Raw genomic sequence first — 25700 nt, 5'->3', positions numbered from 1 at the left:
AAACACGCCATATTCCGCAATTTGTGAACCATGTAATGGTCTCCCCAAAGGAAAAAAGAAGTATAAATACTCTTGGCAATGTATGGACCTTACTTCTGAACACTCAAATGAGACAGATTCAGACAGTAAAGCTGGAGTGACAAAGCCCATTTGACATTTGGGCTGGTGGGGACGTAAATCCTGTGAATAACAACCTACTTGATGATTTCAGAAGAAATGTAAGCAAGAACTTCAATACGCTGAGATGACAGCCATCACCAAGCCAATGCGTCAGGAAGATCACTCTTCCACCCTCTACTCCTCCATCGCCCAAAGCTCATCTGTATTTCTGTCTGTCCTTACCCTCTTTCTTCCCCTCTCAGAAGACTGGGGGGTGTTTCTCTTCCCTCAAAGGCAAGTTAACTCAGTCCATGCTCTTCTTCCTCCCTTCCCTGTCCTCCAATGATTTCCCTCATCGTTCATTTTTCATTGTTTGCCGCTGATTCCTCGCCTTCAATTTATTTTTTTAAATAACTTTCCCTTTCCCTTCCCTTCCTTCCAAACCTCTCCTTGAGCCTTTCACCTCAAATATCCTGGAAAGTGTTATCCTCACCTATGGCAGACCAAGTAGATAGGCCTTTTCCTCCCACTAGCTCTTTATCCATTTGACCAGCATCACTCTGCTAAAACCACACCTCCCACTGCCCTCCTCTGCCTCCCAAAGGTACCCACACTCAAGAATCCGGTGTGCACCCTTCTGGTCCATTTTAAAAACACTTCCTTGATGTATACACATAATCACAAAAATACAGTATTTGGGGGGAGGAGTTGATTGTACACATTTGGTATCACACTCTGCATATAACCTGCCATCTAGTTTTTAAAAACTCAATATTAAACTTTTGAGCTCTCTCCAATTTTACGGATCGTTTTACATAAAACTTTTTACGTAAAACGTCATGCATTTTACGGATCATTCATCCACTCTCCTCCTGATGGACATTTCAGTTGTTTCCAATTTTCTGCTACTAAAACTGAAAGCTGCAGTGAATGTCCTCCTTGTACATACATGTAGACCTTCTCAGGAGAGACACACCCAAACATGGGACTGCAATATCACATGACACCAGCAATTTTACTAAATTCCAGATTGCTCCTTGCAATGTCACACCAAGATCACTTCTACCCGTGGTGTATGAGCATCCCTTTCCCCCAATATCCATGCCAACACTTGATATTCTCAGACTTCTACCTTTCCGGCAACCTGGTGGTGGTACAACAGAATTTCATCTGATTACTACTGAAGTTCTATAGCATTTTAACATGATACCCAGTTTCCTCTGAGCTGCCTGGTCATCTATCCTTTGCCCATTTTTCCACCAGACTTTAGTGGTGGAAATAGTAGCTATTCTTTTATACCCTGGATGCTAATCCTTTCTTTATATGTTACAATTATATGTTTCTATGCATACAATTATCTTTCCTCAAACTTATGATATTAGGAATCAGTATTTTACAAAAGCAATACAAGCGATTCTCATGAGAAAACAGACCTGGGGAACACTGCTTCTCAAAAAACTTCCGAAAACTACTCTAAAATAGCAATGAAATGATAAAGATTACAGAGGACAAAATGGTATATGTAATTACACTGTACTTCCAACTGGTCTTATCCCCAGTTAGCATGAAATCACAGATGTAAGAGGTTAAAAAAAAAATCTCACTGTGTACTCATGTTACATTTCTTTAACTTCTCTTCCAGGTCAGCTATATCTCGGAGATCTGCTCCAATGATGGCATATCTTGTTGAATCCAACATGTGCCCATCTGTAAATGCAAGAAGAGATGGTAATTTCAACAGAAACTGATCAGGAAGAGATTGTAACTTCAATGGATGTGGCTTTTTCAAAACGAAAGTAAATGTACTGTTTTTCTCCACTATAAAAATGCATGCTCATTATGGGGGGGAAAAAATCAGGAGGTGAAAATTAACTAAAGTCATACCTTTCAAAGATAACTATTAGTGTTTTAATGTATAACATTCTATCCCTTTTTCTATGTGCTTAAATTCACATACACAACACAGACACATCCTCCCCCCCGCTTTCTCCCCCGTCAAATACACAACACAGACACACACATACATACACCTTGCACAATAAAAGAAAATGGGACCACCCAATACTTGTTCTGAAAGCTTTTCCTATTTAACAACAGTATCAGGAACAAATGAACTTACAAAACAGGAAGAGACTCACAGGCTTAGAGAATGAACTTATGGTTGCTGGGGGAAAGGATGGGGGAAAGGATAGTTAGGGAGTTTAGGATGGACATATTCACACTGCTATATTTAAAATGGACAACCAATAATCACATACTGTACAGCACATGGAACTCCGTTCAATGTTATGTGGCAGCCCAGATAGGAGGGGAGTCTGGGGGAGAATGGTTACATGTATATGTATGGCTGAGTCCCTTCACTGTTCACCTGAAACTATGATAACATTGTTAATCAGCTATATTCCAGTATAAAATAAAACACAGGGAAAAAAAAAACAACAGTACGAGGGACAACATTCTCTGTAATGATTTCACAGTGCTTCACTGAGTAGATAAAACAACTTACTTAGCCAATCACTCAGTATTAGACAGACAGTATTTCCAAATCTATTTCGTCTGAGACATTGCAATGAATATCCTTATATACATATTACAAAGGACTTGCCCAGTTATGCTGGTTATGATGAGCAGAATCAGGAGATCAAAAGAGGAAGCCTATTTAAATATTGGTACTAATTGCTCTCAAAATGTTTTGTCAACTTGCAAGACATTACATTTAAAAGAAAACAGTTGATGTACTAAAGTATTTACAGATAAAATAATATTATGTTGTTCAGTCGCTAAGTTGTGTCTGACTGCAAACCCATGGACGGCAGCATGACAGGCTTCCCTGTCCTTCACTATCTCCCGGACAGAGTTTGCTCAAATTCATGTCCACTGAATTGGTGAGGCTATCTAACCATCTCATCTTCTGCCACCCTCTTCTCCTTTTGCCTTCAATCCTTCCCAGCATCAGGGTCTTTTCCAATAAGTCAGCTCTCCACATCAGGTGGCCAAAGTATTGGCGCTCCAGCTTCAGCATCAGTCCTTCCAATGAATATCCAGGGTTGATTTCCTTGAGGACTGACTAGCTTGATCTCCTTGTCCAAAGGAGACACGAGTCTTCAAGAGTCTTCTCCAGCACCACAGTTTGAAAGCATCAATTCTTTGGTGCTCAGCTTTCTTTGTGGTCCAACTCTCACATCTGTACATAACTACTGGAAAAATCATAGCTTTCACTATACGGACCTTTACTGGTAAAGTGATGTCTCTGGTAATATGCTGTCTAGGTTTGTCATAGCTTTCCTTCCAAAGAGTAAGTGTCTTTTAACCACCATCTGCAGTGATTTTGGAGCCCAAGAAAATAAAATTTGTCACTGCTTCCACTTTTCCCCCTTCTATTTGTGATGAAGTGATGGGAACAGATGCCATGGTCTTAGTTTTCTGAATGTTGAGTTTTAAGCCAACTTTTTCACTCTCTTCTTTCACCCTCATTAAAAGGCTCTTCAGTTCCTCTTCACTTTCTGCCATTAGAGTGGCATCATCTCCATATTTGAGTCTGTTGATATTTCTTCCAGCAATCTTGATTCCAGTTTGTGATTCATCCAGCCAGGGATCTCGCATGATGTACTCTGCATGTAAGTTAAAAAACAAGGTGACTATATACAACCTTGTCATACTTCTTTCTCAATTTTGAACCAGTCTGTTGTTCCACGTAACAACTGTTGCTTCTTGACCCACATACAGGTTTCTCAGGAGGCAGGTAACATAATATTCCCTTTAAGATATTCCAACAGAGGTTGGATGAAATGGTATATATTATGATTCTCAAGCTTTGGCAAGAATCAGAATCACCCAGAGTTCTTGTTGAAACTGATCAGTCTCTACTCCCTGAGTTTCTGATTTATATTTTTTCAAAATGTTATTGTTATTCAGTCACTAAGTTGTATCTGACTCTTTGTGACCCCATGGACTACAGCATGCCAGCCTTCCCTATCCTTCATTATTTCCCAGAATTTGCTCAAATTCATGTCCATTGAGTCGGTAATGCCATCTAACTATCTCATCCTCTGCCAGCTTCTTTTCTTCTTGGCCTCAATCCTTCCCACTATCAGGGTCTTTTTGAAAATGGAAATCCATATTTCTAGTAAGTTTCCAGATTGTGTTGATGCTGTTAGTGTGGGGCTAGATTTTTATTTATTTTTTCAATATTTATTTATTTGGCTGCACCTGGTCTTAGTTGCAGCATGTGGGATCTAGGTCCCTGACCAGGGATCAAACCCAGGCCCCCTGCATTGGAAGCATGGGGTCTGAGCCACTGGACCACCAGGAAAGTTCTATGGGACTACACTTTTAGAACCACAGGTAGATGAAATGACACTGGCAATAAAATTAGGCGATGGTACATGGAGATTCATCAATCTAGTCACATTATTTTTGTGTAGCCCTGAAATTCTTTTCAATTTAAACTTTCCATTTTTAAAGATAGATTAGAATATAAAAAGAAATTAAATTGCTTGATTATTTACTCCAAGCACTGTTTGCTCAACTCCCTCAAAGGTACAAACCATGGAAGGAGCTGGGACATTTGACAGCCACCCTGCATCACTGCTGAGAACCCAGTTCTCTCCTGAGAACCCAGAGCAGAAAAGTGTGAGGAAGGAAACAGCACGTGAGCTTGTTTTCCTTTACTGAGAACCCCGCTGAGCGAGTTCAAATACACTTGGCCACATCCCATAAGCTAACAAGAAATACCTTCTAGGAACCTGCTAGATGTCAGGAAACCACTCAAGGACAAAGCCAGGAGATCCAGAGTCAGTCCCGGGCACTGCAACACCCGAGTCCAGAAAAGAATATAAAGGACGTGAAGGCACTTGCTTGTCCTGCTGTGAAAACAAGCAATGACTCTCAAATGCCTGTGTGCCTTCTGAAAACATAGATACTAAAATTGAGGTTTTCCATCGCTGACCACAAAAAAAGAGAGGCCCAGAATGTTGAAGCATGTGGTTCCCTCGGACCATGCAATTCACAAAAGACCCATCTTACTAAGAGATGTGGATCTAAAGATATATGCAAGGCAAAAATTGCACATGGTTATGATTACTCTTAAAAATTGAGCATAAGGCATGGCAGAGTTGCAAAGGGCAATGACCTAGAGTGCACCCAGCAGTGGCCCAGCTGTATTCCCAGGCAAGCTGGCATACTATCTGGGAAGCCCTAGACACAGTGACCCCAAGGTATCATCAACGATAAAATCTGATGCTCTAAATCACACATACGCCACACCTGTCATGATCCTCAGAAGTCAGGGGCTACTCAAGCTGTGCAGAAATAGAAAGTCTGTTATCTGCCCTTGAAGAATGCCTGACCCTCATTTCACAAGAAACAGAAAGAAGATACAGGCCCAGGGTAAGTTTCAAGGGAGGTATATTATTCTGGGACTTCCCAGGTGGCACAGTGGTAGAGACTCCACCTGCTAATGCAGGAGACTCAAGAGACTTGGGTTCAATCCCTGCATCAGGAAGGTCCCCAGGGGAAGGAAATGGCAATCCACCCCAGTATTCTTGCCTGGAAAATCCCATGGACAGATGAGCCTGGCAGGCTACCCTCCACGGGGTCACAAAAGAGCCAGACATGACTAAGCGCACATTACTATTCTAGGAAAATGCACCATTTTTAGAAAATCTATCAGTGGCAAGAGACCAAAAAAAAACCCAACAGAAAAACCTTGGTGCCGTTAGAATGTTTCTGAAAACAGATAAGAAAAAGACCTTCTCACCAAAATGAGATTCAGAATCCTTTCCTTTATTTCTATATTCTACTTTGAAGAGAAAAATAGAAGGGGACTTCAAAGCATTTGTGTGATATTCACATAAGAACAACTTTCTAAAGGAAGAGCTGGTCCCTACTCAATTCTGGAAAGCAAATTAACACTGATTTAGAACCTTAAATTGCTACCAGTAGCTCTCTCTGTGCGGAGAAGGCAATGGCACCCCACTCCAGTACTCTTGCCTAGAAAATCCCATGGACGGAAGAGCCTGGTGGGCTGCAGTCCACGGGGTCGCTAAGAGTCAGATACGACTGAGCGTCTTCACTTTCACTTTTCACTTTCATGCATTGGAGAAGGAAATGGCAACCCACTCCAGTGTTCTTGCCTGGAGAATCCCAGGGACGGCAGAGCCTGGTGGGCTGCCGTCTATGGGGTCGCACAGAGTCGGACACGATCGAAGCGACTTAGCAGCAGTAGCAGCAGCAGCAGCAGCTCTCTCTGTGATCAATCATTAGAGGACTGACTTCTAAGAGGATTTAAGAGGGAGAAGTCCTGAAGACATAACGCCATGACATGGTTTTTAAAAAAATTAAGAACAAATTAATACCAGGCCAGAATGGCAAGACAAGTATAAAAATCCTATTCCTCAGGCTTGGTCATCATTTCATTCAAGCAGCAGCTCTCAACTTTGTCCCTAGGGAACACTGGGTGGTGTCTGGAGACATTTTTGGTTGTCACAGCTGGGGGATGTTCGAGGCATCTAGTAGGTAGAGGTCAGGGACAATGCTAAAACATTATACATTGTGTGGGACAGCCCCCCAACAGGGGATTATTCAGCCCCAGATGTTAGCAGGACTGAGGCTGAGAAACCCTGTGCTAGACTTACACACAAAAATTCGAAGATTAGTTGATGCTGAAGTTTAAAAAAAATCTTTGAATAGTTGTAATTATTCTCAGATAGGGGAAACTTAACATGCTGTAGCTTGGGAACAGGATATGGTTCCCAAGATGAAAATTCTCTGGAGTGCATCAGCAGAGGAATGGGCTTCGGAGTCAAAACAACCCTAAGAGCAAAGTTCTATTCTGCCAGTTCCCAGTCACGTGATATACCACTCACGACTTTTTAAACATAAAATTCAAACAATAGCAACCTCATGTGGCTATATCGAACATTAAGGGCAATGTGGCAGTGTGAGCTCCAGGACTTCCCTGGTGGTTCAGTGGTTAAGAATCCACCTGCCAGTGCAGGGGACATGGGTTCGATCCCTGGATTGGGAACTAAGATCCCACATGACACAGGGCAACTAAATCTGTGTGCTACAACTATGGAAGCCCGTGCTCTAGAGCCCACAAGCTGCAACAAGAGAATCCACTGCAATGAACACCTCAATGAGAGCAGCCCCCGCTTGCGGCAATGAGGGAAAGCCTCCCTGGAGCAACAGAGTCCATGCACCACAACGAAGACCCAGTGCAACCAAAAATAATAATTATTATTAAGTGCAAGCTCCATGGTTTCCAACTGTGTACCCTGAGGTGCCCTGGGACAGCACAACCAACTTGGCAGAGCATGATGTTTCAAAAAATTTTTGAGGGAAACACAGAGACCCTCCACATGGATCAGACACAAGCAAACCACCAGTCAAAGCAGTCACAGTGTCCACTTGAGACTTCTGTGCACTCACTTTTAATGACACCCTATCTCTGCAAAGTTGACCTCTCAGATACGACTGTGATTAAAAAAAAAAAACACGCCACTACTGCTCAAACATCACTTGCAATATTGCAAGAGGAACAGGTGGTGGTGTCCCACCTGCTGCTAGGTAAGGTCATGACGTGCCTGACAGGAGCACGTATCCCATTGGAAGTAACTGTGGTTATTTAAGAAGGAAATTAGAAGAGCATTTGTTCTTAAACTGTATGCGTCTTTTCTTTCAAATGATCAAGAAGCTGTTAAGAGTATAAATGCTTACAACGCTTGAGGCTAAACTTATTAATAAACAGAATTATTGATATATTTTGTAACCTAGGGTCACTATGAAAAGTTTACTGAGGCGCTTAGGGCACTGTGATCCAAGGAAAGTAGGGACTCCTTGCCTGACCCAATGCCTGGGATGTCATGGAGGTCTTCTGTGAAGATCAGACACAGATGATTAAATCCAGGTAGGTGCTGAGAAGCTCCACCCAGATGAAAAGTGTTAGTCGCTCAGTCGTGTCCAACTCTTTGCGACCCTATGGACTGTAGCCCGCCGGGCTCCTCCATCCAAGAATACTGGAGTAGGTAGCCATTCCCTTCTCCGAGGGATCTTCCCGACCCAGGGATCAAACCCAGATCTCCTGCATTGCAGATGGATTCTTTACCATCTGAGCCACCAGGGAAGTCCCCAACCCAGATGAACCCAACCCAAATTGGCAAGCTGCAGGATGGTGAGCTAAACAGTTGTTATTTTAAGCCATGTGCTTTCCAGTGGTTTGTTTCAGAGCAAAAGCTCACACAGGTTTTAATTATCTGCCTCATTAAGCTCATGCCTACAAAAGGATAGGCTTCCCTGTTGGCTCAGAGGTTAAAGCGTCTGCCTGCAATGCAGGAGACCTGGGTTCGATCCCTGGGTCAGGAAGATCCCCTGGAGAAGGAAATGGCAACCCACTCCAGTACTCTTGCCTGGAGAATCCTATGGATGGAGGAGCCTGGTGGGCTACATTCCATGGGGTCGCAAACAGTTGGACACAACTGAGTGACTTCACTTTCACTTTCTTTCTACAAAAGGCATGAAGAAATGTAAGATTAACACGATGCAACAGTGTAAACACACACACACAAAGAATCCACAGTGCATACGAGTCATGATCTCTTCCATCACCTCCAAGTCAGCATTTCAAGAGAGATGGGTTCCTATGTGCTGTTAAGCTGGAGTGAAGCCCATCAATCTCATTCATTGTATGTCTTCAAGGACAGACGCATTATTAGGACTGCCAGGAGTTTTTAGGTCTACAGATTTTCGAGAACACTTCAGTTTAAAAAAGGCAGGGGGGGTGGGGGGTGGGGCATGTTGTAAAATGGATTCAGCCTCAAGTGGATTTCTGGGCCACACAGAAGTTTTGCTGGTCTGTCTGTCCATCAGTCCACCTGGTAATACTTAGTGAGCTCTCACTATGTCCGGGGCACTGAGTTTGGGGAATAAGTGGGTGAACAGGGAGATACTGTCCTGCCCGCATGGGGCCTGTGATCCAGCAGGGAAGATGAACGCTGGGCAAGTGTGGAGAGCACTATAAAGATGGGGGCGGTCTTGTGGGAACAGGATCCCACTTCCCTTAGAACAGAGTCCCGACTTCTTGACCTGGCCTGCAAGATCCTAGGCGATGCAGTCCCTGATGGCTTCATCACACCACCTCACTTCCAGGTTCAGTCACACTGGGCTTTCGGCATCCTTGCACGCTCCTCCTTTGCCTGCACTTGCCTTGATTGAGAAAACCTCCCTAGAGTTTCTCCTTCTTAGGGTTCAGTTGAAATGCCTGATATTTGGAAATGCTTTGATTGGGCTGCCCTTTTTACTTTAAATTCATCCAGCTCCACACAGGAGTTGAGATGGATTACAAAAACATGAATGTTCGTTCATTCAAGCCTTCAGGTACATGTTTATTCCATTAACAATCTGTGTCCCAGGCACTGTTTTGGGTGCTGGGGATACAGTGATGAATGAGACAGGAAGGGTCCCTGCTGTCATGAGGCTTATCCCCTCGGAGACAGAGACAGTGAGTCACAGAGCAAATGAAGAATCAAGATAACATCAGAGTATTAACTGCTATGAAGAAAAGAGGATGACTATATGGACAAAGTTCCATATAGTCAAAACTATGGTTTTGTAAGGAGATCAAACCAGTCAATCCTCAAGGAAATCAGGCCTGAATATTCACTAGAAAGACTGATGCTGAAGCTGAAGCTCCAACGCTTTGGCCACCTGATGCGGAGATGACTCACTGGAAAAGACCCTGATGCTGGGAAAGATGCAGGAAGAGAAGAGGGTGAGAGAGGATGAGACAGTTAGATGGCATCACTGACTCAATGGACATAAATCTGAGCAAGCTCCAAGAGATAATGAAAGACTGAGGAGCCTGGTGTGCTGCAGTTCATGGGGCTGCGAAGAGTTGGGACACAACCGAGCAATTGAATTACAAGAAAAGAGTATGCATAGAGCATGACGTGGCAGCTGAAATGAGACATACGTGACCACATGGAGCCCATGAAGCAAAATTAGAGCCAAAGAGTTCCAGACCAAGGGAAGAGGAAAAAGTCTGAAGATGAGAGAGAGCTTGGCACAGTCAGAGGATAGCAGGAGGGCAGTGTGGTGAGATCCTAGTTACTATGTTCAAAAATAAAATGAGGAGGCATCCATTTGACTGATTAACCATGTGGATTTCGGCTCTGGGAAGATTTAAGCAGAAAAGTCATAGAACCTGACTTACTTTTTAAGAACTCATCCTGATTTACTTTTCATTGTGTATCCATTTATATACTTTTAATTTATTACCCTATGAATACTTCAGCTTAAGAAAACATCTATCATTAATTCTAAGATGCATTTTTTTTAACATTTTAACATGTCTGAAATCACGATGCATCTAAGAGCTGTTAATGTATCTGTTTAATTTGTCAACACTCCTTCTTTCTTATTGATAAACAGTGGCGATTCTTAAAATGACAGACCCACAAGTTTGAAGGAAAAGGATAATTTTTAAATTTTTGTCACTTTTATTATCACCTATCACTTTTCTCATATTTTCATTTTCATTTTTATTTATTTTTTATTCAATTTCTCTTTTCTCAATACAATGGCAACATCAACAACTATAAAGACTGGAAAATTTACCCACATTAAGACCCAGAGTTAAAAAAACAAACAAGAATAAGAAAAAAAATCTGCAATTAAAAAAAACTGACAAAAGGCATTTATCAAAGAACTATCTTTATAAGGGTTCTTATAAACTGAAAAAAAAAAAAAAAAAGGAAACATTGCAACTGAAGAAAAAATTGAGCAAAGGAAATTTACAAAGAAATTCCCAAAGGCTAATGAAATAAAAGAAAGATAACTCACTAGCACACTAAGTTATATAAAATTTTAAAATAGGACATCATTTCAGCTAATCATACTGCCAAATTTCTACCTATATTTAAAAATATTTAATATATGAAAATATCTAGTGTTAGTGAAGATTTAGAGAAAGAGTATCCTCATCTACTCTTAGTGAACACAGAAATTAATAAAAAGAATTCTGAAGATCCTAGTAGTAGCTATTAAAATTCACAATGCACAATCCTTCAACCTAGCAATTCCTGCAAATATGCACATATACATGTGTCTTCTATAGCACTGTTGAATATAGAAACATAAAAAGGCAGCAATCTAAATGACCATCAGTGAAAGTGAAAGTCGCTCAGTTGTGTCGAACTGTTTGTGACCCCATGGACTATACAATCCATGGAATTCTCCAGGCCAGAATACTGGAGTGGGTAGCCTTTCCCTTCTCCAGGGGATCTTCCCAACCCAGGGATCAAACCCAGGTCTCCCACACTGCAGGTGGATTCTTTACCAGCTGAACCACAGGGAAGCCCAAGAATACTGGACTGGGTAACCCATCTCTTCTCCAGCAGATCTTTCCAACCCAGGAATCGAACCTGGGTCTCCCACATTGCAGGCGGACTCTTTACCAACTGAGCTATCAGGGACCATCAGTAGGGACTAGATTAAATAAAATGGAATTTCCGTGCAGAGGAAATGGCTATAAAGCCACTAAAAATAAGGAAGGATTATATACACTGACATGAAAAGATAGTCATGATTTAGCAGGACATGAAAAGAGCAAGTCACAAAACAGTATGTATAAATTATTTATTTTATTAAAATTACATATAAACCTATATTCATATATAGAAGCATAGATCATTCATTCAACAAATACATGTTAAACTACAACAGATATTTATTCAATGTGTTTAGACATTCATTCAACAAAAATTTACTGAATCTTTTATGTACCAGGCATTGGACTATATTTATGTGTGTACTTTATTATATGTATATTCACCTTTCTCTGGGTACACTGTTCATCTATAGGAGAAAATACTCAGAACACTGGTTATCTTGGATAAGGGGAAGGATTATGGAAGGTCCTCTCTCCTTTGAATGTTTCTATACTGACAGATCAAAGTTCCAGCAAAGTACTAGACAGTTCACTACAGATAACTGTTCTGACTCAAATATTAACCAAACATATAGAAAATTATGACAGGCCAAGTGTGGAGAAAGCAAATCGGCCAGCAAATGACAAAGCTTGAACAGTTTCTACTTATAATCTGTATAAGGGAAACAGAGGTCGGGGGAGATACTATTTTCTGTGGAAACTTTCTTAGTAATCTGATCACTGGTAGGTATCTAAGGCACTGTGGTTGTGTGAAAGAGAAGGCGTACCTAGTTATCTGACATTCGTTGTGCTATCTACGTCACCCATCCGAGAAGGCCATCCTCTCTAAGCACATTTTCTGACCTGAATTTTTAATAAGGCCCTTGAACGTCTCTATCAAATACAGATTGAGAATGACGGAACATTCTGGAAGAGTTTTACTATAATTTGAGAGGCTTTAGAAATGAGCAAAGTGTTGTTTGCAAGCATTCATACTTAAAACCTAGGGAGAGCGACTTCCCTGGTGGCCCAGTGGCTAAGACTCCACACTCCTAATATAAGGGGTCCAGGTTTAATCCCTCTTCAGGGAACTAGATCCCACATCCCACAACTAAAAAGACTCTGCATGCCGCAGAAAGATGGAACATCCTGAGTACTGCAACTAAGACCTGGTGTAGTCAAATATACAAATTTAAAAAAAAATTTGAGGGGAAAAATGAAGGCAGGGGCCAAGCAGGTGACATAAACCAGGAAGCATGTCTGGTGTGAGATAAGAGTGGGTGGTGGGGTCAGAGCTGGGGAGGACACGACCTGTCGAACCAAGGCAGCTGCTGCCAGTGATCACCATGCAGGAGTCAGGGTCTGATGTTTTCCAAGATCTGATATTTCCAAGCAAAACTGGAAATCAAGACTTTCATGAAAAATCTATTTTTGAAATGCTGACAACTAATTTCTCTTTATAAAAAGATTTAGGACTGGGGACCTATGGACATCTAAAATGAGTCATACCAAGTGAGTGAAAGTTGCTCAGTTGTGTCTGACTCTTTGCAACCCCATGAACTATACATACAGTCCATGGAATTCTCTAGGCCAGAATACTGGAGTGGGTAGCCATTCCCTTCTCCAGGGGATCTTCCCAATCCAGAAATTTAACCGGGGTCTCCTGCATTGCAGGCGGATTCTTTACCAACTGAGCTATCAAGGAAGCCCAAGCCATACCAAAAATCATTTTAAATTTCTTCCTGGTAACAGTGGTGGAAGACAACATTATAGCAACAGAAGGATAGATGCGAGCATGCGCACACGCGCACACACACACTAACTCACACACACACACTAACTCACACTCGATCTTTAAAAAGAAAAGGGGAAAAAAGAGCTGACATGGTCCTACAGCCCAGGTTGTATGACTCAGGTTACGGATACTTGCCCATTTGAAGTGTGTCCTCTGAATGCAAGTCTAAAATGGGTTTTGATAGGAGAGGTTTCAGTCTGCAGAAGATGGGAAAAAGAAAGATAAGGCAAGTAGCTCATTTACCACTAAAACACAGACACTCATACAGACACAGCAAACAGATATTGGGTTGGCTAAAAAGTTCGCTCAGGTTTTTCCATCAGATGTTATGGAAATATCCAACAGACTCCTTGGCCAATCCAATATCACTAGTGTTCAAAGGAAGGACCACACCAAACGGTCATCTGTTTAATCACACTTGACCTTAGACACATACAGTAAAAGTCTACAGGATATGAGTGTCAGTCAGGTTAGGTCAGCTAAGCTGAGAATCTGCTATCAAATCACAAACAGATCACAACACACTTACTTAGAAACAGCTACAGACAGGCAAGCAAGAATCATTCAAATGTTCCAGTATTTTTCAAGTCATTCAAATGTCTTGCCTCTTCTCAAACAGAACTTTTTAAGACAGCTTATTATTCCTCACAGACAAACTAAAAATATTGACTCTTACTGAGACCTAAAGTTTAGTAACATTTATGTGATAACTCCCTCCATCAAGAATCTGCAAAACACTAGGGAATTCCCTGGTAGTCCAGTGGTTAGAACTCTGTGCTTCCACTGCCAGGGGCCTGGGTTTGATCCCTGTTCAGGCAACTAAGATCCCATAGGCCATGGTATGGCCAAAAAAAAAAAAAAAAAAAAAAGAAAGAATATGCAAAAAATCAGAAATCAGAGAACCAAGTTCAATACCCCAACAACCATACACAAATGTCAATGTTTTTTAACCCCAGAAACCCACCCTGGGCCTTGAGCCTATCTGCCCTGATTTCACTCAAGAGTTCCAACAAGTTTAGTCACACTTTGTATTTAGTCACACTTCGTAGTGTTCCCAGAACATCAGAATTACAGTACAGCACCTTCAAAGCATATTTAATGTAGATATAATTTTATATTTAGAAAGGGTAAAAAAACTTATTTTCATGTGTGTGTGCACACAGTCATATCTGACTCTTTGTGACCCCTTGGACTGTAACCCTCCAGTCTCCTCTGTTCATGGAATTTTCCAGTCAAGAATACTGGCTACTGCTGCTAAGTCGCTTCAGTCGTGTCCAACTCTGTGCGACCCCAGAGACAGCAGCCCACCAGGCTCCCCCATCCCTGGGATTCTCAAGGCAAGAATACTAGAGTGGGTTGCCATTTCCTTCTCCAATGCATGAAACTGAAGAGTGAAAATGCAGTCGCTCAGTCGTGTTTGACTCTTAGAGACCCCATGGACTGCAGTCTACCAGGCTCCTCCGTCCATGGGATTTTCCAGGCAAAAGTGGAGCGGGTTGCAATTTCCTCCTCCAGAGGATCTTTCCAACTGAGGGATCAAACTTGTGTCTCTTGCATCTCCTGCAGTGGCAAAAGATACAAGGATAAACTAAAAAAATCAAGTTTGAAAATGACCTCCAATTCTCTCTGGATGTCTACAGAATGAGACATCTCTAAAGGATAAGCAGAAACTTTTGTGCTTATGAAAAACTTGGTTAAATGTAAGAACTGGGATTTTATTTATATGACCACTATAAAAAGGAGAGTGGACCTGTAGGTTATAACTGTTGGAAAACAACCTTGGTCTTGAAGTCAGGGTTTAAATTTCAGTTCCACCGCTTTCTAGCCAGGTGACTTTAGGCAAATTAACTAAACTTCTCTGAGCCTCAGTTTTCTCATCCTGTAGAAAGGGGTCAATGATACCACTTAATTTACAAGTCAGCTCTGAAGATTGAGAAGGACCATCCAAGTGAAGCATTTAACATGGGAGTAGGCAAAGAAAAACTCTTGGCAAAGATTAGCAAACTCACCACTTACAACTTGGCAAATTCCTTGAAAACTGAACTCAGAATGGCCCCTGTAACATCTCTTATATAGTAACTGTAACTTCAGCCTCCCATTCATTCATTCAAAAAATTCTGAATGGACTTCCCTGATGGTCCAGTGGTTGAGAATTCGTCTGACAATGCAGGGGACACGGGTTTGATCCCTGGTCCAGGAAGATTCCATTAAGCCCGAATGCCACAACTACTGAAGTCCAACTGCCCAAGAGCCTGTGCGCCGCAACAAGAGAAGCCACCAGAATGAGAAGCCCTCAGAACACTAGAGAATAGCCCCTGCTTGCCACAACCAGAGAAAGCCTACACAGCAACCAAGACTCAGCACACACACACACACAAAAAATATATATGTGCTGTTGTTATTTTTTTTTAAAAGAATTTTACTACGTATCTATTCTGGGGCCAGGCACCTTTCTATATCCTAAGAAGTAAGCAAAATACACATCAAAATTCAGATTAATACACAACACTGTTAATCAACTATCCAAAAATTTTTTTTAATTCAAATTACTAATCTACTGTAAGTCACTTTTTGTTAATGTTCAGGGGAATTACATAAACAGAGAGAAGAGTCACAAAGGACGGTATATTTCCTGTTGATGACTGCACAATACATTGGAATGAGGGTCCTGGGGCAAGAAAGAGAGTAGGGACGGGATGAAACGTGAGGTTCCCACATTCAGACCTGCGGTCTCCCAGGAGCTGGTTCTGAAGCCCACCAGGCTCTTGCTTCTGGCCAAAGCCACACTTACTTGATGCTGTGCAGCTTTCTCGTGACTATCATCGGAAAGTCGATTTCAAAATATTTTCTTGGTAGAAGATCTTCATCCTGAAGAAAAAAAAACAGAGGGTAATCTTTATACAAGGTTTCCCCGGTGGCTCAGTGGTAAAGAACCTGCCTGCTAATGCAGGAGACACAAGTTTGATCCCTGGGTCAGGAAGATCCCCTGGAGAAGGAAATGGCAACCCACTCTTGTATTCTTGCCTGGGAAATCCCATGGACAGAAGAGCCTGGTGGGCTACAGTCCATGGGACACGACTTCGTGACTGAGCACACCTGCAATTTTTATAGAATTATTACTCATACATTTACCGATCACTTTCATGTACCAAGTCCTAGGGGCCCAAAGAACAATGGCGGTGCTTCAGGATTTAAAATCAGGGTAATGAGGACTTTCCTGGCAGTCCAGTGATTTTAAGACTCACACTTCTACTGCTGGGAGCAAGGGTTTGATCCCTGTTGGGGAGAACGAAGATTCCACATGCCTCAAAGAGTGGTCAAAATAAAAAATAAATTAATTAAAATCAGGGGAATGATATAGTCAGAAATGTTCTCTCCAATTTACTTGGTCTCAGCATCAAGAATGGATGGAGGGGAAAAGAAGATTATTGTAGTCATCCAAGAGAGAAGTGATGGGGAGTCTGAACCAGGAGAATGGTCACAGGGATGTTAAGAGGTGGTCTGGAAGGAGGACAGGAGAGTATTTCTCAAAAACGCAGCTTGACACCTATTAGGGTCAAGAAACCAATGTGGTGGGTTGTAACCAGCAGACTGGGGATGAAATAAAATAAAGTAATATACATCAGTAATTTTCACATGGAATTAGGGTCGGCATTATTTTGTGATATATAGTGGGGTGGGGTGGGGTGGGGTGGTAGACAGCAGGTACTCTGGAGCCCGGGGATGGGCGAAAGGTTCAAATCCCCACTCCACCACTTGTTTGCCCTAAGGCCTTGGGACAGCCACTAAAATCCCTGGGCCAATGTTTCCTTATTTGAAAAGCAGAGAAAATGATTAACACCTCATAGGGTTGTGAGGATTAAAGAAGAAACACATGAGTAACACTCAGAATGGGGCCTGCCCTTAGTAAGCATCGTGGGTGCCCTTATATCTTGTGTGTACAGACATATGTACATAGATTTAGGTCCTGGCTAGGGGTGTACAGTTTTTTTTACTGTGGCTACAATTTTAAAAAGTGAGAAACACACACACACAGCCCTGCTTCCCTCTTTTGCTTTTTCTAGCTTAGTCAGTGGTTATACCCCATCCAGTCACCTACTGGTTGTGACAGAATTCTCTCCAGCTTCTCCTCCCTGTCCAACAATAACTTAGCCCCAAATGTATGCAAATAGGTTTCCCTAGTGGCTCAGAGGTAAAGAAACCGCCTGCAATTCTGGAGGCACAGGAGATTCAGGTTCGATCCCTGGGCCGGGAAGATCCCTTGAGGAAATGGCAACCCAATCCAGTATTCTTGCCTGGAGAATCCCATGAACAGAGGAGCCTGGTGTGCTACAGTTCATGGGGTCACAAAGAGTTGGACAAGACTAAGCGACTGAACACACACACACATACAAATGTATGCAAATATGAGATCACTATGTAATAATACTATGAAACTAACACAATATTATGTCAAATTATATGATATCACTTATATATGGAATCTTAAAAAAAAATGATACAAATTAACTTTTGTACAAAACAGAAACAGACCCACAGACACAGAAAACAAACATGGTTATCAAAGGGGAAAGAAGGGAGGGATAAATTGGGAATTTTTATATATATATATATATTTATACACACACTGCTGTGTGTTTAGTCACACAGGCAAATCTGACTCTTTTCGACCCTCTGGACTGTAGCCCGCCAGGCTCCTCTGTCCATGGGATTCCCAGTCAAGAATACTGGAGTGGGTTGCCATGCCCTCCTCAAGGGGATCTTCCCGACCCAGAAATCAAACGAGGGTCTCTTGCATTGCAGGTGGATTCTTTACCAGCTGAGCTATCAGGGAAGCCCATATATACACACTACTATATAGAAAATAACAAACAAGGACCTACTGTATAGCAGACTATACTAAATAGTTCATTATAAGCTCTAAGGGAAAAGACATATATGTATAACTGAATCACTCTGCTGTAACACACTGTAATTCAACTGTACTTCTCAGATGCATCTTCAGCTGTGAAGACAAAAACACCACCCGCATTTGCCTGTAGCAGCTCGTCATACCCTAAGACTTAGCAAGAAACAAGGCGCCCTACAACCTGGCCAACATACCCAGAGGGGCTGATATCCAGAGCCTGGTGGGGGCTTCTTTGGTGTAGAATAGGACAAACAAAAAGGTGGGGTATGGATGATACCCTTGTTTCTGACTTGAGTGATCCGGCAGGTAAGAGTACCATTTATGAAGACAGTAACGAGAGATGGCCCCTTCATGGATCACCGCCTTGTTGCAGGCAAAGGGGCTTACGTAACTCAGTGACGTTATGAGCCATGCCATGCAGGGTCACCCAAGACGAACAGGTCAAAGTGAAGAGTTCAGACAAAACACGATCCACTGGAGGAGAGAATGGCAAACCACTCCAGTATTCTTGCTGCAAGAACCCCATGAACAGTATGAAAAGGCAAAAAGATATGACACCGGAAGATGAGCCCCCGCCCCCCGGGTCGGAAGGTGTCCAATATACTACTGGAGAAGAGTAGAGCAAACTGGAGACAGTGAAGAATAGGGGAGCCTGGCGTGGGGCAGTGCAAGGGGTCAGAAAGAGTCGGACATGACTTAGCAACTGAACAACAGCAGCAAGTGAGAGATGGAGGACAGGTAGGAAGTGGGAGCAGACCTGCCCAAGGACGGAGTGATGGGGGCAGAAACCACGAGCACGCACTTCCCGGTAGGCAAGGGCAAGGAACAAAATGAGATCCACCCACATGGAAAAGGGTCCTCAGTTAAAATTTCAGGAGATCTGGTTTGGGAGAAGGAGGGGAAGAAGAGGGAATGAGGAAGAAGGAGAAGTAAGGAAGAAGGAAGAAAAAAAGAAAACAAAGGGATGAGATGGTTTCCTGCCGTCAGAGGAGATCTGGCTCACCCACCCTCAGCCGTTCACTCCTGGAATTGCAACACACACCTGCTGCAGGACTGCAGAGCAGGGCTAGGTAAAAGCTGTCTGAAGAGATTCAGAGGATATGTTGAAAGGATACACCGAAATGACTTTTCCTAAGAAATTCTACAACAGCTTTCAAGAACTTGTACTCACAAGGTATGGAGCAATAAGAACACCCTAAAATTGGGACTTCCCTGGTGTTCCAGAGGTTAAGAATCTGCCTGCCAAGGCAGGGGACTCGGCTTCGATCCCTCATCCAGCAAGATTCCATGTGCCATGGGGTTACTGAGCTGGTGCTCTAGAGCCTGTGCTCTGGACCAAGAGAAGTCACTACAATGAGAAGTCCGCACACTGCAACTAGAGAAAGCCTGTGTGCAGCAGTGAAGACCCAGTGCAGTCAAAAAAGCTACTGGAAAAAAAAAAGGCCTAAAATTCCAGAAGACCACACGGACAATCCAAAGCAAATAAATGAAGGACAGCCTAGAGTCCTACATCACTTTGTACTTTTTAAAGATCTTTCTCAGGCACTCAGGCACTTGATCCTCCTAAGAATTCTGAATAAGGGATCACTGTCAAAAGAAAGTTTCTAAAAGGCACACCAGGACATTTTAACAAACAGCCATCCTCTTTCTTAGCGTTCAGAAAGGGGCAAAATGGCTCTGGCGAGTGATGCTTCAACTTTTCATTCTGCGATTCTCTGTGGCCCTTCCGACACCACTCCCAAGTAGCTCACAGGGCACAGGAGGCAGGGAGACACCCAAAGCTGAGCATGGCCACTGGGAGGCAGCCAGGAACAGCCACGAAGAAGATTCAACGTGATCAACTGCTTCACAGGTGGCCAAAATTGAGACTGCTTCCCATCCACACCTGACCCTCTGGTTGGACAGAAACAGAATCCAAGGGCTACCAAGAACCAAGGCCCCTCTGTGATGACATAGAAGGGTGGGATGGAGGGGTGGGAGGAAGGCTCAAGAGGGAGGGGATATATGCACACTGATTCACTTGGGCTTCCCTGGTGGCTCAGATGGTAAAGAATCCGCCTGCAGTGCGGGAGACCTGGGTTCAATCCCTGGATTGGGAAGATCCCCTGGAGGAGGGCATGGCAACCCCCTCCAGTATTCTTGCCTAGAGAATCCCATGGACAGAGGAGCCTGGCAGGCTACAGTCCATGGTGTTGCAAAGAGTTGGACACGACTGAGGGACTAAGCACAGCATAGCTGATGCACTATGTACAGCAGAAACTAACACAACATTGTAAAGCGATTATACTCCAATTAAAAAATAATTCAAAAAAAAGAACCGAGGACCCTTACAGGGTTTCACTTACCCTTTATTTTTGCCTCATGACAAGATCAACTTTCCCTGTTCTTGCCTGCTGCCTGAAGATGGGCATCGGTGACTGTTCAGTCTTGAGCCCCTGAGATTATACAGAATGAGCTCACATGGTCGTGGCTCCAGAAAGCCTGTGACTTGCAGCTGAGCCTCTGCTGGGGCAGCTGGGGGCACTGTCCCAGGTGGAAAGAGCCCAAGACATCACGATCAATGGACAAGATTTCCCTGCTCTTTTATAGAGGCACATACAGCTCTAAAACAGGGATCAGCAAACTTTCTGGGAAGAAAGTAAGCAGTTTAGCCTTGGCAGACCCAAAGATCTCTGTCGTAACTACTCAGCCCTGCTGTCCAAGTGCCAGAGCAGCCATAGGCAAGAGGTAAATAAATGTGCGTGGCTGTATTCCAATAAAACTTTATTCACAAAAACAGGTGGCAGGCTGGATTTGGCCTGTGTAACCTTTGCTCTAAGGGAGCAAATAAGATAATATTTGTCTTAAAAAGAAAAACTTAAGATTTTTTTTTAAAAAAAATCCTTCAGATCAATATAATTATCAAATAATTACACTGATTTCCAAATTTCCACGTAAGACTTTGAAGCCCTGTGCTAGTCCCCCTTCTCCCCTCTTTTTAATAATTTTATTTATTTTTGGCTGTGCTGGGTCTTCACTGCTGTGCAGGCTTTTCTCTAGTTTCAGCGTGCAGTGTCTACTCTCTAGTTGCTGGGTCTTCTCTTGTTGCGTACGACAGGCTCCTGGGCAGGCAGGCTTCCGTAGTTGCAGTACATGGGCTCAGTGGTTGGGGCTCCTGGGCTCTAGAGCACAGGCTCAATAGTTAGGGTGCATGGGCTTAGCTGCTCGGTGGCATGTGGGATCCTCCCGAATCATGGCTTGAACCCGTGTCTCGTGCATTTATTTGGCAGGCGGATTCTTATTCATTGAGCCACTGGGGAAGCTCCTTGTCTTTGTTTCTTGCAAGAGGTGCATATGCCTCCATGTACCTTGCTCAGAAATTAAAATCTCAGATTTATTAATGATTAACCCACCTACAAGATGGGGGTAAAAGAAAAAATAAAAAACATGGCCAAGTCCAAAGGGTGTCAAGTCGAAGGAGGGATCTCTCCAGCAGCCCGTATTAATGCTGGCGGTACACACTCTTACACTGCCTTCTGTTCCAGTCGCTTCCACCATACCAGGGTCACAGTGTTATAGGGGCACAACTAACCCAGAGAAAAGACCCCTCAAGCGACCACAGGGCTGCGTGCAGAGGAAAGAGGAAGGAATCGGGAGTTTGACGAGCTGCAAGCCAATGTTGGTCCACATCCCAGTGCCACTAGCTGTCCAATTTGGGGGAAGAACTTCCAAAACCTGGTATTCCCCATCTGTGTAAGTTCCCCCAACAGAGCTCTCATGTTAATTCCTGAGGTCATGTATGTAACCGCACTTCATAGGGACTTCCCTGGTGGCTTAGTGGTGAAGAATCTGCCGGCCAATGCAGGAGACACAGGTTCAATCCCTGATCCGGGAAGATCCCACGTGCCACAGAGCGGGAGCTATTGCGCCTGTGCTCTAGAGCCCGGGAGCCGCAACTACTGACCCACATGCCACAGCTCCTGAGTCTGTGCCCTAGAACCCACGCTTTGTAACGAGAAGCCCCCACAATGAGAGGCCCAGGCCCTGCATCCAGAGAGGAGTCCCCACTTGCCACAACTAGAGAAAAACCTGCACAGCAACAAAGACCCAGCACAGCCATAAATAAACAGATTAAAAAAAAAAAAGCAGTCATAAATATCAGTTATCTTATCCAGAAGGAAGAATAAGCGGCAAATGATTAACACTAGGGCCATGCTGAGGCCACTGATTTTTGAGTAAGAGGAAGGTTGAGAGTTCTTATGACCAAAGACCTTCTTAAAACAGATAATGCAGGTTGAGTTACGCTATACCCTCTGATTTATCTTGCTCTCTGTCTGCAAGAAATCTGGAGAATGCACATATCCATTACTGCCACCGGATAGAAGAACCAAGAAAAATCTGTACAAACCTACCAAAAAAAAAAAAAGAAAGGAAAATGCCATCAGTGAGATATTCATAGGGAAAAGGTTTGGTGATAAAATCCAGTCCAGGAATCAAAGACCACAACTTCAGCCCTGGGTTTGCCACTAACCAGACCCAAGTTTCCTTTACCTGTGAGTGAGTGTAATCACACCTGCCCTTAAACAACCCCAAACAGAACAGCTGAGGAATCAAATCAGAGAATGACTTCAAAAAGGCTTTGGATCATGTTATCTTTACCCAGTCTTGCAAATCTCCCAGTGTTACTACCTAAGACACTGTTATTCTAACAATAAAATCTTCAGGTCTCATCAAAATTACAAACACATGTGTTCTTTTGTCTCAGCAGTTCTACTGGTAGAATTCTTTCTCTGATACATTTCCACACATGCAGAGGAAAATGTACCCAAGGAATTGTATTCTAACCCTGTTTGTGGCAGCAAACTGTGAGCAACAACCCACATATCTTCACTAGGGCCCTGGTGGGATAAAGTATGGAGCCAATGGAAGTTGTGGGGGATGGGAGACAGGCTGCCACCCCATTTTAATCTTTTTTTTTCAAGTTTTTGAACCAGGTGAACATCTTCAGCAAACTAAATTAAAACGACTGTAGAGAAGGGGGGAAATTTACCTTTAACATCCAGAAGGTGGTATCCATCCCGGCCCCAAGATTTAGAATTTGACAATTACATTCTGTCTTCCGTAGAAATGCCTTTGTAAGCTGACTGACGCCATGGACTCGAGCAAAATATCCTAAGTGACAGACAGAGAAGCAAGCTATCACTTGGTGACGACAGGAATAATCCATGCAAAGCCCACAGTGCTAGGGAGAGCAGAACAACACTGTGCCCTTCTTCAGGGTCAGGAGAAACAATGACTTCCAAATTCTTCTTTTAAGAAAAAAAAAAAAGCTGATCAGACCAAAATAAGTATAAACTACTTAATGGTAGTTTAAGAAAAATAAAATGCCCTGTCCTGTTACTTAGGAAAGACGAGTATCTTTTATCAAGACACTTTTAAAAGTGTCTTGATAAAAGTGTCTTTTATCAAGATCCAAATGTCCTCTTGGAAAGGTGCTTTTTCACGGCTCCAGGGGAAGTTAATGAGTACTCTGCTAAAACTTGTCTGCAATGCAAGAGAAGCAGGAGATGCTGGTTTGATCCCTGGGTTAGGAAGATCCCCTGGAGGAGGGCATGGCAACCCACCCCAGTATTCTTGCCCAGAGAATCCCATGGACAAAGCCTGGTGAGCTACAGTCCATAGGGTCCCAAAGAGTTGGACACAATTCAGGGACTGAGCACACATGGAAAATAACATTTTCAGGTCAGGAAATTGGGCAGATGAATGTCAAAGCAAGGACAGCCATGATTCTTATCTTGTTCCTTTCACCTCCATCCTGTGTGGGTTACAGCCTCTGTGTTTATAAAATGGCATCACCAACGTGAGGGTGGCGAAGCAGGAAAGCAGAGATACCAGCAAGTGGTGGCCTAATTAATGGACTTGTTAAGCTCTAGGGTGAGGAGCTGGAACAGAGGAGATGGGAAACCCAGAAGGGAGACAGGAAGATAGCGGCTATCTGTTCTAATGGCCTGATACTCAAGGTGCAAATGCTTTAAGAGCAAAATTTGAGAGTAGCATTCAGAAACTTTGTCATTTGACAGACAAATTTTAGTGAATGTGCTGATAAATAATTTGGGGGGATTCCCTAACAGTCCAGTGGTTAGGACTCTGTGTTTCTACTGCTGGGACCAGAGTTCGATCCCTGGGCAGGGAACTAAGATCCCACAAAGCTGTGTGGTTCAGCCAAATAAATAATCAGTTGATAACCCCTACATGACTTATAAACAAACAAATACTTTGGGCTTGTGTTTGCATTTTATTTTTCTAGTAAATCACCTTTTTTTTTTTTTTTGGCTGCACGGTGAACCATGCAAGATCTTAGTTCCCCAATCAGAGCTCGAACCCGTGCTCCCTGCAGTGGAAGCATGGCGTCTTAACCGCTGGACTGCTAGGGAAATGCCTCTAGTAAATCATCTTTATTGTACTCTGCAGAATATCATCCGCAATGGATTCAATTTGAGGAAACAATGTCCTCACCTCAGATGTTTGGGGAGTGCTCTCCTCCTGGGCTGGAGGTCCCCAGTCTAGACATGTGGACCCGGGAGGGGAGGAAGGAAGGGGGCTGCCACGCGGCCCAGGGCTATGGAGAACGGTGGCTGCCTGCCTCCAGAACACTCCCTGGGAAATCCATCTGGACAGCGGCAGAGGCGGGCTTCAGGAAGGCCTCTTGGCCAGGCCTCGCCCGGGCTAACTGCTGCCCAATTTTACTCTCAGTTCAATGTTAACTACCAAGTCCTTCTCTTTAGGAACCACCATTTACACATTTCTTTGCAGTTCTTACAGAGCCCACCTACAGGACCCATCTTTAGGGCCAAGATTCCCCTCTACCCACAAGAATCATGGTCAGTGGTCAATTTTTCAATCTGGCTGCAACTAAGTCACACTCCTGTCTCAAATCCTTTGACTTTCTTGCTGGAAATTACTTGCAGAACCTAACAGTGTTACTAACAAAATAGGGCAACAACAAAAATAACCCCCTACATGAACAGACAGCTCTCAGTAAAAGATATGTAAGTGGCTTTTAAACACAGAAAAATGAGTTTCAACCACACCTTAAAATAAGGGGAATGTAAAACACCATTTTTCATGTACCAGAGGAATAAAGATTAAAAGTTTCATAACACACTGTGCTGGTGTGGAAGTTGGGAAACGAGCACTCTAGTGGAAACAGTACACCCCAGAACTCTCTTTTTAAGAATGAATTCCTAGAAGCCCAGGGATTCATGAGATGTAGGGAAGGGAGCTGGGCACTTGCCTCGGTTAATTTCAGGCGCCTTCCTCTCTTTAGAGAGTCTCACCAAATGCTGGATGTAAGGGTCCTGCCAGTAGCCAATGCTCACTGCAAACCTGAAAGAGGTGAAAAAGGAAACAGGTGATTAGAGCGAAGGGTCAGGCCAGGTTCCACGGTCAAGTTCCCAGGAACCAGGTCAAGGATCCAAAGATTCATCTCTGGC

At 43.2% G+C, this 25700-nt stretch overlaps 1 protein-coding gene across 1 annotated transcript in view; it reads right to left on the bottom strand.

Annotated features, from left to right (window-relative positions):
- The window catches only part of LCMT1 (leucine carboxyl methyltransferase 1), a 70003-nt gene that overhangs the window by 15812 nt on the left and 28491 nt on the right, over positions 1 to 25700 (bottom strand). The window contains exons 2-6 of the mRNA XM_055562388.1: positions 25502 to 25593; positions 23258 to 23379; positions 16111 to 16187; positions 13455 to 13516; positions 1704 to 1806 (exon numbers count right to left, since the gene is read on the bottom strand). Coding sequence (XP_055418363.1) covers positions 1704 to 1806; positions 13455 to 13516; positions 16111 to 16187; positions 23258 to 23379; positions 25502 to 25593 — 456 coding nt within the window. The remainder of the gene's footprint in view (positions 1 to 1703; positions 1807 to 13454; positions 13517 to 16110; positions 16188 to 23257; positions 23380 to 25501; positions 25594 to 25700) is intronic.

Source organism: Bubalus kerabau, chromosome 23 (assembly GCF_029407905.1).
Source record: "Bubalus kerabau isolate K-KA32 ecotype Philippines breed swamp buffalo chromosome 23, PCC_UOA_SB_1v2, whole genome shotgun sequence".
Taxonomy (NCBI): domain Eukaryota; kingdom Metazoa; phylum Chordata; class Mammalia; order Artiodactyla; family Bovidae; genus Bubalus; species Bubalus kerabau.
The sequence above is the reverse complement of the archived record's forward strand: the minus strand, read 5'-3'. Positions and strand labels throughout refer to the sequence as shown.